Consider the following 13,713-nt stretch of genomic DNA (forward strand, 5'->3'; position numbering starts at 1 on the left):
ATATGTACAGGTCAGCCAGACTTCCCCTCCCCCTCTCTCAACACACATCTGCTACCTCAGCACGCCCACAAAATATTTCAGAGGCGTTTCAAATTCATCCTTCCATGAAGCCCCCGTGAAGTCCAGCTACTTGCCCTAAGCTCTCCCAACCTCCTCTCCACTCTCCTGTTAACAGAACTTTACCAGGGAAGCTGCTTCCCCACTGTGATCAGTCAACCCCTGGACATCCTACAGTTTCTGGTAGTTTTAATGACTCCCCCTTTGTTTTGACTAAATAACGTCCCATTGTGTATCTATGACACCTTTTCTTTATCCATTCTTCCATTGATGGTTGTTTCTAGAAGCTATGTGGGTTTTCCACAGATGAAGGAAAGCAAGGCTTCAACAATGGGGTTGGTGAGTGAGCAAGAATTCCAGTACCTTTAGGGTCTGTCATCCAGTTGGCACACACTAACTCCACACTCAAGGCCAAGGCACAGTGCTAGGATCTGGCGGTCACGTGCCTACACAAAAACACCTCCCCTTCCCAAAATGTTAGTGTCAGACAAGGTGACGGTAGAAAACGCCCAGAAATGAGAAATTGCTGCTCTCCAAATATCACCCACTGGAGGGTGTTGGGGTGAGGAATGGGTGTCAGTTTATTAGGTATTCCTCATCAGAGGGTCTTCGAGACAGTAGGGTAGGCAACCAGCCACAAGAAGACAGAGTAGTGTGGGGTGGGAAAAACATAAGCCTCAGTTATCCACACGCCTCTCTTTTCTCGGAACTGCTGAAATCCCCGGCCAAGATTTCTCTGGTCACGTGGGAGCTTGGGGCACTGGATCTCATTGGCCAAGGCTCTGAGAAGGCGGGAAAAGTTTAAGATACAGGCCAATGAGAACAGGCAAACAACCTGAGGGGGGGGGCTGCACCACCCGCATGCGTAATACTGTTTGACTGTCTTAAGGAAGAGCGGCACTTTGGATCCCAGCACCTGGTACTGGCTCTTGGTTTTACCCTGGCAACCCAACCTTCTCAGTTCATACAGGGAACATGGGCACTTTTTAAACAGCCCCTGCCTTCCCACTACAGTTTAGCCATGTGAAAAGGAGAAGAATGGGCCAGAGTTCCCTTCCGGCCATACAAGTCTAAGTTTTGAGTCTCAGGTGCCCCCAGGGCCAGGCTGTGAACACAGCCCACCCAGCGGCTGTGCCCACGTGCTCAGTTTAGGCTACTTAAAGCCTGGGTTCCAGTTGTAAGGGGCTTCGGACTGGGAGGCAACAAGCCCGCCCCCAGCATGGGACAACTGAGGAACGCTGCATCTCAAGAGCTCCCTGTATGACCCCCTGACAGCGACACCAGACTCCTCCTCCCAGCCTTGTGGAGTAACTCTCTGAGTTTCCTGAGTCTAGTGAGCCTCTCCCTCGGTCGAGACCATCAGAAAACATTTATTTCCTGCGATCTTAGGAACTGAGACACCACTCAGTAGCAAATCTGCAGTTATGAAGTAGCAATGAAATAAATGCTTGGTTGTGGGTTCCTAAGACCATCAGAAATGCATGGTTTCCAATGCTCGTGGCCCACAGGTTGAGAACCACTGCTTTAGAGAAAATAGCCACAGGAGGGGCTGAAACCAGGTCAATGTCGTTATGGTTTCTGAGCATTCGGAACTAAGGCATGATTATAAGCCAGTGTAAGACGTGTGAATGAACAGGCTCTGCCCACTCGCCCTGGGCCTCGCTTCGATGTGAGGTAGAAGCAGAAGACCGCGTCTGACAAGGAAAGGTTAGGTGGCTGACGTGTGAGGTCTGTGCTAGGCCATGTGGGAGTGGCTGGGACCCAGAGATGCGCATGGGGAGAAACTACAGTGTCTGGGGTTCTGAAGAAAGGAAGACCAAATGCACGTGTTTGGTGTTGAACACACCATGGAGGTGCCACCCAGCAGTGGGCACAGTGGACTCCCTGAACTGAGCACAGTGCTGACGTGCAGCAGAGAGCAGTTAGCTGCTCTTGGGTTCACTGGAGGAAGAACCTGACAGAGAAGCCTGTGGACAATGGAATCTCTCCAGGTCCCCTCCTCTGACCATTAGCATAGCCAGGGAACCTGAGGCCGGATGGCTCATCCCTGGACAACTGCCAGAAATCTGGATGGATTGCTCTGAGTCAAGCCTGGCTCTGCCACTACCACCGTCTCTCGTTCTGATTCCTGCTTGTTGCTTTACTCACCCACACCCCACCCTAGGTGATCCTGGTTGTCTTAAGAAGTAGCTGAAGTGTGGGAGGTTCCTAACCCCCTGCCGTGGAAACTCAGAGGCTCTGGCTGCATTGCCTAGATTTTGTCAGCACAAATGGAGTCACCTGGAAAGAGGGAACCTCCGCTGAGGACTTGCCTCTGTCAGACTGGCCTGTGGACAAGCCTGTGTGGTGTTTGCTTGATTAGGGTTAATATGAGAGGACCTGGCTCACTGTGGGTGGTGCCACATCGAGGCAGGTGGTCCTGGGGGTATAAAAATGCAGGCTGGGTCAGCCAGGGGAGCAAGAGGACCTCTATGGGTCCTGACTGCCCTCAGTAACAGACTGTAAGCTGTAAGCTAAGATTAAACCCTTTCTCCCCATTTTTTGTGGGGGTCTGGTGTTCTGTCAGCAGAAGAAATGCCAACTAGGACATTGGTCTGCAGCTCCACGTGAGTCCGTCACACTGAGCAGATGATAGTGCTTTTTCTCAGGACTTCCAACATTTATGAATAAATGTCAGTCTGTGATCCAAAAAAATCCAACTCATGGGCTAAATCCTATTCAACCTTTTCAGTCTGTCAAAGGAAAAAAAGGCTGGCTGTGATTGATTTTTGTCTTGACATGTACTTAACTTGTTTCTCCCAGTGCTGCCGCTGCAAACATCAACTGGATTTCAAGCTTAAAAGATTCAGTCAGGCATCGTAGGACTTGCATTTAGTCACAGCACTCAAGAGGCAGAGCTGGGTGGATCTCTGTGAGTTCAAAGCCAGCTTAGTCCTCATAATGAGTTCCAGGGCAGCCAGTGCTATGTAAAGAGATCCTGTCTTGGAAAAAAGTGAGTGATTTTTTTAATCTCACATAATCTTGCTAAATAATATGAGAATTTTTATTGAAGATGAAACTTTCCATAAGACAATAATAATGTTTTCATACATTTTTCTAAAAATTGTGTGTGAGAGTGCAGTGCCCTAGGGGGCCACAAGAGGGCGTGGGATCCCTGTTAGAGGTGAGTATGAGCCAAATTTGTGTCCTCGGCAAGAATGGCTGAGCTGCCTCTCCAGTACAGTGCTTCACCTAACACTGTTGCTTACAAGAAGTGTCTGGTGAACACAGGAACCTGTGGAGTTAACTGGATCAATCAGCTTTGAAATGGATTCACTTCTGAGTCAGTCAAATCAACAAAGTGACACCGCCAGGATAACAGAGGAAGAGACGCCAGCTTTATCTACCCACAACAACACAGACATAATTACCCACAGCCAGAGTGACTCACAGACACCCTAAAGACCCAGTATCGGATCTGCAGTAATTGAAGGGGAGAAAACAGAACGTGTCCCTGGCTAGATCAGGCTAAATGAGTTGCTCTTGACCCCTATGTCTCCACCCCTTATCATCTTCCTGCTTCCCCTCCTGACAGTCAGCAGGATGCAGCCTAGTGCCACTGTCTCACTCTGTAGGAAACCACTAAGGTCCTCAGGTGACCCGCACCCGAAGACACATCATCATCTGTCAGAACCCCACAGAGCTCACGTGGTTAAACACCCCATGGGTCCCCAGGCCACTCGCCCCCAAGAAGCAGTTGCCTCCTCCCTGCAAAGTGCCAGCGACATAGAGGTGAGTGCTGAGGCCGCACTTTTCCCTCCCAGACACATGCCCACAGCCAGCTACTTCCTACTGAAATCTCCAGCGCATGGGTGTGTGGCGGCAGATCCGGGCTGCAGCACTCGGATCCAAGCTGAGTCACTGCAAGGGGCTAAGTTACAACCCCAGGTTCTTTCCCAGTGACCCCGGGCTGTGCAGGTCTACACACCATGAGTTGCTTGCCTCTCTGCTGCTGCAGAGATCCTGAACCCCAGCACCATCTGCAAATCCCATTGCTGTCATCGGTCCCCATAACCTGTGTTTCAGGTTTCAGAGTCAATCAGGGCCATGACGGCCACCTGCAGCCACAATGTCCCTTGTTAGAGGAGCCGGGATTAGGAACTTTTTTAGCTACCTCCCCTGAAAACTTCGGCAAGCCTGTCGCCACTGTGGACATCCACGGAGAGTCTCGGGGGTTCCTGAGGCGTCATCCACACCTTCCTCAAGTGACAGAGCTGAGTGAAGGGTACCATAGAGCCCAAAGGTGGCTTGTTTAGAGAAAAAAAAAAAATATTTTGGCTCAATTAGCTGTTATGCCCTAAATGCCCACTAGATGGAGATATTCCTCGATAAAATTTTGTGCCCACTTTCTTCCTCTGGCTTTGATTAGTTGTTTTTGTTTTTATTGAAATAAGGTCTCACTATGTAACCTAAGCTGGCTTGGAACTCATTGTGTTGACCAGGCTGGCCTCAAATTCATAGAGATCTGTCTATCTCTGCCTCTATGAGGCACCATGACTCCCTCCTCTTTGTTTTAATATACCTCTCCCCAGATGTTGTATCCTTCTACAGTGGTTTTAATATACTTCTTCCCAGATGTTGCATCCCTCTGGTCATGTGTGTGCGCGTGTGTGTGTGTGTGTTTTCTGTTTTGTGTCATTTCAAATACATTTTGTGAATCTGAATACATTTTATAGAGAATTTCATACATGAATATAATGAGTGTTGATCAAACCCACCCACCCCTATTTCATCCCTACAGATTCTTCTCCTATTCCCTCCACTTCTCCCTTTCTCCATATGCTATATTTTTTTGAAACTCACTGAGTTCTCTTAGTGGTGCTATTTAGGCATGGATGTAGGGCTGACTACATGGGTAGCCTCTCAGAGGTCATGTCCCTGAAGGAAACTCACTCTTCCTCCCCAGCAGCCTTCAATTGCCAGTAGCAGTAGGGCTTCATGATACCCTCCCCCATCCAGGCTGGGATTTTGACTGGCTTGATATTGTGTGATAGTCAAGCCCAGGAAGATGGCTGTGAAAGCCTTAGGATACCTGGGTTTAAATACCCAGCATATACATGGGAAAAAAACAAAAGCAAATAACTGGGTATGGCTACCCTTGCTTCTAACCCCAGTGGCTGGAAGTGGAGGTGGTCCTTCGTATTCTTCCAAAAAAAAAAAAAAGAAGAAGAAGAAGAAAAGGAGGGACAGAGAGAGGGAAAGAGGGGAGGGATGGAAGAAAGGATGGAAGAAAGGAAGGAAGGGAGGGAGGGAGAGAGGGAGGAAGGAAGGGAGAAAGGATGGAAGAAAGGAAGGAGAAAGTCATCTCTCTCCAGCATCACTAGAAACCAGTTACCATCAAATACTCTCAGCCTTTTATTAGCATACACACACGCACACACACACACACACACACACACACACACACTCCTCATTCCTGCTTTTATGGTGGAGCAGTGGCTGCCTCAACCCATCCTGATGTGATGCTTTCTCTCTGACTCCTGAGGTGTCTGTCATCTGTCTCTTCAAAGATCCCGATGTTGCTTATCACAGAAGAACACAAGGTACAGGGGAAGAGTGGTGAAAACGGGAGATGATGGTGGGGGAAGACAGAAGAAATAGGATTAGAGGTGAGAGAGAGAAGGTGAGAAGACAGTGGCTCAAGAGCAGAGAAAAGGAAAATAGCTCCTATCACGGAGCGTATTCTGATAATCTGAGTTGTGTCAACTGCCCCACACTGGAGCAACAGCTGGGACGAACCTTCTGTAAATTTGTGTCTGCTGCAGTCATTTACTGTGGGCTCCGTGAGAATGATTGTTATCTGAGAATGCCGTCGGAAGAGAGCATCCAAGTTTGTGTTCTACTGCTGTGATAAAAAACACCACGGCCCAAAGGAACTTGGGGAGACAAGTCTTTATTCCATTTTACAGATTACATCATGAAGGGAAGCCAGGGCGGGAACTCAAGGCAGGACCCTGGAGACAGGAGCTGATGTGGTACCATACAGGAGCTCAAGGCAGGACCCTGGAGACAGGAGCTAACATGGTACCATACAGGAACTCAAGGCAGGACCCTGGAGACAGGAGCTAACGTGGTACCATACAGGAACTCAAGGCAGGACCCTGGAGACAGGAGCTAACGTGGTACCATACAGGAACTCAAGGTAGGACCCTGGAGACAGGAGCTGACATGGTACCATACAGGAGCACTGTTTACTGGCTTGCTCTTCAGGTGCATCTTCCTTCCTGACACCTCCCAGGACCATTTGCCCAGGGATAGCAGTGCCTACAGTTCCACATCAATCATCAATCAAGAAAATGCTTCACAAATTTGTTTACAAGACAGTCTGGTGGAGACAATTTTCTCAGTTGAGGGTCTCTCTTTCCAGGTGACCCTGGTTTGTGTCAAGTTGACAAGACAAGATCTTTGCATTCTTCAGGACACAGAAGAAAGTGACTGACAAATTGCCAATATAGGCGGAACTGTCTTTGAAATTTCCTGCTTTATAGAAAAGGCTGCTGGATACTATGGGCTTGTAGGCTGAAGATGGATGCCCCAATGGTACAGAAAAACTTTGGGTGACTGTGCAGACAGCGAGATGTCTCTGTCAATTCTAGAGTTTTGGAAGTTGCTTGCAATGCACTTCCTGTTTACTTAGGTAATATTATATCCTTCTGAAGTCTTTGATGGAATTGAAGAATTTATAGTTATAGTTTTCCTTAGTTATGATAAAAATAAAGTAAATATAAATATTGTAACTGTCATTCTTGCTTGATACCTGTTTTGTTACATGTAATTTTACTATGTTAAACTTAAAGTCTTCCTTTTTGTTTAAACTGAAAAGGGGAAATGGTGTGGAAGGTTCTTCTGTCTATGTGTTGCTTTTATTGGTTAATGAATAAAGAACTGCTTTGAGCCTGTGGCAGGGAAGAATAGAACTAGGCAGGAAAAGCAAGGCTGTATGCTGGGAGAAAGAAGGTGGAGACAGGGAGATGCCATGGAGCCACTGCCTGAGATAGACATGCTGAAACTTTGCTGGTAGGCCACAACCTCGTGGTGATGCACAGATTAATGGAGATGGGTTTAAACTAAAATGTAAGAGTTAGACAATAAGAAGCTAGAGCTAATGGGCCAAACAGCGATTTAATGAATACAGTTTCTGTGTGATTATTTCGGGTCTAAACTAGCCAGCTGACCAGGAACAAGCAAGCCCTCATATTACAAATTTGTGCCCACTTGGCCAACTAAATCCACGTAAAACCTGAGAAGGCTTGAAAAGGAATTCTAGACACAAAAATAGAGTTTAACACAGATTCTTGCTGCTTGCTGGCAGTGTGTGGCAGCTCCTTTCAGAGGGGTCTTACTGATTCAGCAGTAGCAGCTGCATGGTTTTAAAATGGCAGCTTCCCAGCCATGGGCCATGCCGTTAACAGGAACTCTGGTTCTTTGGGGAGACCAAGCATTTTGATGGGTTTTGTGAGCAGCATGTTGTGGCTGCTTGATGGCAATGTGGACTGGCTGTGTGCCTGGAAATGGGGTAGTATGTGTGGCTCTCAGAGGCAGTGGATGGGACAGCTCCGCCATGCTGGACTGGCAGGCCAAGCAGGCAACGCCATATTCCTCTTAGCAAAGGTGCAGCTAAAGTTTTAAAAATGCACTTAGCATTTTAAGAAGTATTCCTGAACAATAAAGAATTACAGATACACAGTAGGACAGATTTAGAGATAAAAGACCTTTAAATGGGTCACAGTGTTGGCTAAATGTACGTAGGTTTGGGAGAGAGAAAAAAGAGTATAGAGAGTTGGAAAAGAAGTAAATGGTTTTTTAAAAGGGGGTAAAGTCTTTAAAGAGACAGTGCAAACAGTAATAGATTAAAGGAATAAATATAATAAAATAAATATTAAAAAGTAATAGAATAAAAAACAGGCCATGTAAAGATGGAAAATTCACAGAGTCTGGATTATGTATAGTTTTGTGTTTTCTTTAAATTTTTTGACTGTGAATGAGCTAAGTGCAGAGAGATAATTTCATTGTATGGACTGCTAAGCTAAACCAGCATGTATATTATAAAGGTATCTTGACTTCAGAATTTGGGTCTAAGGATATGTTGCTTTGGAAAAGAGGTTCTTCTTTTGCTTTCACAGAGGATGAGAACCTGTGGATTGCTTCCAGACCAATATGGTTTGATGGAACAAGACCCCCCTGAAAGGTTGCTGTGAAACCCCCACAAAGAAAATACTTCACCCAATAAACAGGAGGAAGCAGTTTGGAGAAACTATGCCCATATTCTCAAATATTGTTCATAAATGTTCTTTTACATTTAAAGGGCGATGTGTACCTCTTTAAGCTTAGCATTTATAACACCTTCATAGCCTCCATCCGTATCCTGGTGTCCATCTCTCCTAAGGTGCAGATCCATACAGAGTTCATGGCAAGGATTGCACACATAGGTAAGGGAGGCTCAGTTGTCCCTGCCTCCTTGTTTTTATTTTCATGTGTATGGTATGTGTATGCACATTGCTGTGGGGCCTTAGCTCTGGTTCTTAATGTGTGGTCTACCATTTTTGTTTTGTGTTTGAGATGGGGGCTCTCACTGGCCTGGAAGGCTCCCATTACGTTAGTCTAGGGATCTGCTTGTGTCTGTTGTCTTAGTTCTGGAATTCAAGAGCATACTTCCATGCCAGTTTCTTAGTTTTGGGGGAAGCATCTTGCCATGTTTGCAGCTTTTGCCAGCCTGAAGCTCAGAAGATAGCCCATATTGTTAGGTGCTAACCCTAACCCTTAACAATAATCCTGCCTCTGCCGCTTAGACAGCAGGATCACAAGCGCTCACCACCATAACCAAAGACTTTGGAAAATGATTCTCCTGGGCTCTGAACTGTTCATTCAAAATCTGTTTTCTAGTCCAGGTGTGGTGGTGCACACTTTAATCCTAGCACCTGGAGGCAGAAGTAGACAGATAAATCTCTAAGTTCAAGGCCAGCTTTATCTACATAGTGAATTGTAGGCTAGCCAGTGCTATACAGTGAGACCCTGTTACCCCAAAATAAAAATATTTTTATTAGCAATGAACAGTTACAAATCAAGACTGTAAATTGATAGTTACACTGGGGACGTGTGGCTCAAGCGGTAGGTAGGGACATGAAAGAGATCACAGTCTTGTGAAAAGTGCCAAAAAGAAAGTAAGAGTTTCCCATCCAAAGTATAACCAGTGGTTTTTATTTCTCCCCTGTTGAGTAAAGGAGTCATGAAAGGTTGCTGATGTGTTTAAATGTGAAGAAGGATCATGGGAGTGCCAGTTCCCAAAGGATCAAAGCAAGGCTTTCAATAGGAAAAGACCAGCCAGAACAGATGAGATGGACCTGAGAGGAGGGCTCCCTTTGGAGCAGAAGGTATCGATCTTTATGTTTATCCCGATGATTATATTCTTCAAGTTGCAGGCAGATTTTGTCGCGCAGCCCATTCCGTGTATCACATGTGGGCGAAGGTTCTCAGTCACTTCTGTTAAAGAAGAGACCCAGCAGTCACTCTTCTCTCCCATATCATCCCCCCTTCTCATCTACATCCTTCGAAAGGGAGGTCTGGGGGCTGGAGAGATGGCTCAGAGCTTAAGAGCACTGCCTGCTCTTCCAGAGGTCCTGAGTTCAATTCCCAGCAACCACATGGTGGCTCCAAACCATCTGTAATGAGATCTGGCACCCTCCTCTGGCGTGTGGGTATACATGGAGGCAGAAAGTTGTATACATAATAAATAAATAAATCTTAAAAAAAAAAGAAAAGAAAGAAAGGGAGCTCTGCTCAGAAGGGTCCAGAATCCACAACTTCCACCACTGCATGAGAACATGAGCACAGCTCCGTCCACGTGGAGACGAGCCTTCTTGTCCTCTGGCCCCACTGTCTTCCCCATATAGAAGGAATCTTACAAGGATCCTCGCATCTTAGACACAAGGCTAACACTGAGGCCTCTGGGTACCCATGTACTGGGAGAGATGAGCTCAATGCAGGTGAGGAGGAAGGTCAGACGCAGGGTCTCAGCTGTTGGCTAGAACCCTTCAAGTGGGCCTGCCTTCCCCTCCCTACCCTCTCTCTCCTTCTCTAGGAGGGAAATATTGTGGATCTCCTGCAAATTGGCATTCCTTCTTCTGAGGGCTCTGAGTTTCCTATGAGAACAACTATAGAATGCACCTTATATCTGTTTCCCAAGGTAAAGCACCCCCATTGTGGATGGCTTGAATCCTCCTTTGCATTCTGTGACACCCCATTTTCTTGCTTTGTCTCAACTCATCTAGACAATGGACCTGTCCACTGTTCATCTCAGAACCTCTGTCAAAATTTTTCCCAACTAAAAATATAGCTTGCCCCAAGACCTCTCAAGCTCTCCGTCCACCACTTAGTTGGCTCCTAATACACCACTTGTTCCACAAAACCTTTCTATACATTATTCAGGAAAGAGTTGCCAGCTCCTCCTTTAGCTGTGCATTCCAGAAAGAAAAATCTTACAGCTGTTTTCCCAGTTCCTGTCTCAATGGTATATGGATCCTTCATAACAAACATAATTTTCTCTTAATTAATATATATACATATATATGTATATATATATATATTATATCTTTTCCTAAATCTAGAGTGACACCAGGTAGAACTTGAGTGCTTAATTGCAGGCTTTGGTGGCCACAATGGCAACAGTGGTAAAGACATCTGGACCCCAAGTGCCATCACCTCCTATACGTCTAGTGAGCTACGGCTCCATTCCAGGATATCACAGCAACGCAGGTGCCCAGACCTGACTCCTCTAGGGAAAGAGTTACATTCCTTCTTCAGCTTCCATTCCCTCCCATTCTTAACCCTTATCTCCAACAAATGGCTCCTTCCAAACCGTACAGACACATGGCCCATAGGACCACTTTCTCCACATGGAGACAGGTTTCAAAGATGGCCCACAGAGTCTCTTCCATCTCCTGGCAGCTTCCACCTGTGTCCAGTCAAGGTTGCTCTAAACTCCCAACAGTCTATAAGAGGAAGTGTGTTGTTTCTGGGATTAAAGCATTAAATCCACAGCTCCCCTTTTCTATCTGTGTCTCTATCGTTTGCCCTGAGGAAAGCCAGTGGTTAGTCAGGAGAACACAATGAAAACTACAAAGAGACTGTAAGAGAAAGAATCAAAACCCACCAGAAACCACAAGTGAACACAGCCCCTAGGACACACCCTGAGCCAGGACCATGCTCCTGGCCATTCTCGGGTTACAGATCTACACACGCTGAGATGCAATCAGTGTTTGCTGTGTTCAGTTGCTATGTGTAGCATAGCTCACTGCCTAGAGACGAGTGAGGTTGTGGTCTTAACAAGATGCTCGAGGAAGGACTCGTACCTCTTCCAATAACCTCCACACACTTGGTCTCTACTCCGGTGCACTTCAGGGAAACCTGGTTACATGTGCCATTGTCACTGAAACAGGCAGGGCATTCAACACCATTGGGTTGGAGAGATGGCCGAGGCACTGAATGGAGAGAGAAGAGGGGAATAGGCAGAAGAAATGGCTGAGAATGTATCTACCCACTGTTCATCAAACACTGGTTCTCCTCATGATTCTACCAAAAAGCACTGCAGCTAGAATGATCTGGAAGGAGGCCCAGGAGAAAGATGAGCTGGAAGGAAGTCCAGGAGAAATGCCCTGCTCTGTGGGTACAGTGACGGATCTCACAGAAATCCCATGCTGTCCTCACCTTCATCAGTTACTCGGCTCTTGGTCCTGGAGGAAAAGTCATAAATAGACAGCCAGAGCTACACAGAGAAACCCTGTCTCAGAAAACAAAAACAAAAACAAAGGAAGAAGTCTAGATAATGGGAGAAGAGATCATCTGTTTTCTAGAAAGATGCTGTTCATAAGGTGAGGAATGAGTTGGGGTGGTCACGCACACCCGAACTCCCAGCTACTCCTTTGGAGGCTGAGCGGAAGGATTGCTTGAGACTAGAGGTTCAAGACAAACTTCAGAAACACAGCAAGGCTACTTCTCAACAAAACAAAAATGAACCTGAGAAATGAAATGGGTGAGAAAGCCTGTCAGTCGGAGAGGCAGAGCAAAGCCGTTAAACCAAAAGACACTTAGAGAAAGTCCCCAAGACCAATTCCTGCCATCCGACTGTCGCTCAGTCTACCACACAGGAGAAGAGCCTGCATCTATCTCAACCCATTTTCAAGGAGCGCTCTACACAAAAGGGAGGCAAGCATCAGTGCTGTTTCCCATCACAGAGATAAGAACCCAGAGAGGCAAAGGAGACACAGAGCAGATAGCGGAGGCACGGAGCAGAAAGCGGAGGCACGGAGCAGAAAGCGGAGGCACGGAGCAGAAAGCGGAGGCACAGAGCAGAAAGCGGAGGCACGGAGCAGATAGCAGAGACACAGCCACTCACTGTCTTTGGGCTCTTCGTTGCACTGCTCAGTGTAGCAGCATTGGAAGTCATATGTAAACGTCCGATTGCCCCCCAGGGTTGCTGAGAACGCTAGCTCAGTACACTTGTCTTTAGAACATCCTCTCTCATGGAGCCTTAGGTCTGTAGCTGGTTCCGCTGAGAAACAAACCCCCAAGAAATGATCTCTTCTGAGGTACAGAGAGAATGAAAGAAGCATCCAGGGGTAAGGAAGCCGTTCCTTCATTCTCTCTGTCTTTATGTTTCCTTATCTCCCAAAGGCCCTCTGTTATTGTTTCTGAGAACAAATGAACAGAGGGACAGTTTGTTGCGCTGGGTCTGAGATCCAGTAATAGAGTGTTTGCTTGATGTGCATGGGGCCATGAAATTGATCCCTAGCATGGCAAAAAGAAGTGTGGGTTCACTCTCCCATAACTCTATGAGGTTGATATAAGAAACAGAGCCAAGGACTCCCCGCTCTGTCCCTAGGGACTACATCCAGTATCATTGCCCATCCTCACCACCTCCCAGAGGCCCACACTCCCAGCCCCATCCTTCAAGGAGGCAAGGGTAAACTAGACAACAGTAAGAGTGCAGATCAGCTTACATGGTGCTTTAAAGTCCTGCGCTCGGTAGAAGCAGCCTTTAGAGGATTCACAGGTCCTTGGATTAGACAAGCATCTCCCGTTAAAGCATTCTTTGTTTCCACATCTGTAACTCTCTGCAAAAAGGGAACAAACAGGCTCAGAAAGTCATCCCAGGGCTTTGCAGCTGCTGGCAAGCTTTCCCCGGGGTCAAGGAGTCACGAATGTCAAAGGGATCCCTGAAGGCTTGAGCGATCCGTGGCGTCCCCCGAATGGCACCTTACTGCCCAACTCCCACTTCCCATCCTTGTCGCTCTCACCCACACAGCTGACAGACAAGTGGGTGAAGATGCAGACAGCAAGGAGACTCTTCAGCACCGAGGACCAGGACATGGTGACTCGCATGAACACTGTGCAAGAAACAAGTGAGGACAAAGGAGTCAGAGCTAAGAGGCTCAGCCCTTGTAATCCAGCAACCCAAATGTCAGGCAACAGTATCCGTCTGTGCTTTCACTCATTCACTAATTCATTCTGCAGGCCAAATATTAGCCAGCACTGGCTTTACACTAGATACGGCCATTTGGAAGGAACCAAAACTGGCAAAGATGCTGTATCTACCACTAGGCTACAAGGGAAGAGTCAGTC

General features: G+C 46.9%; 1 protein-coding gene across 1 annotated transcript; it reads right to left on the reverse strand.

The window, feature by feature from the left end:
* Positions 1 to 9,385: 9,385 nt before the first annotated feature.
* Positions 9,386 to 13,473, reverse strand: LOC121456354 (protein RoBo-1-like). Its single transcript, XM_041664437.1, has 5 exons — positions 13,353 to 13,473; positions 13,080 to 13,205; positions 12,488 to 12,628; positions 11,445 to 11,573; positions 9,386 to 9,576 (listed from the first exon to the last, which is right to left on the reverse strand). Exons 1-5 carry the CDS (start codon positions 13,471 to 13,473, stop codon positions 9,386 to 9,388), a joined length of 708 nt encoding a protein of 235 aa, XP_041520371.1.
* Between the last annotated feature and the right edge of the window lie 240 nt (positions 13,474 to 13,713).

This window comes from Microtus oregoni, unplaced genomic scaffold (genome assembly GCF_018167655.1).
Source record: "Microtus oregoni isolate MIOR12 unplaced genomic scaffold, Mior012 000015F_ref0000493, whole genome shotgun sequence".
In the NCBI taxonomy this organism is placed as follows: Eukaryota; Metazoa; Chordata; class Mammalia; order Rodentia; family Cricetidae; genus Microtus; species Microtus oregoni.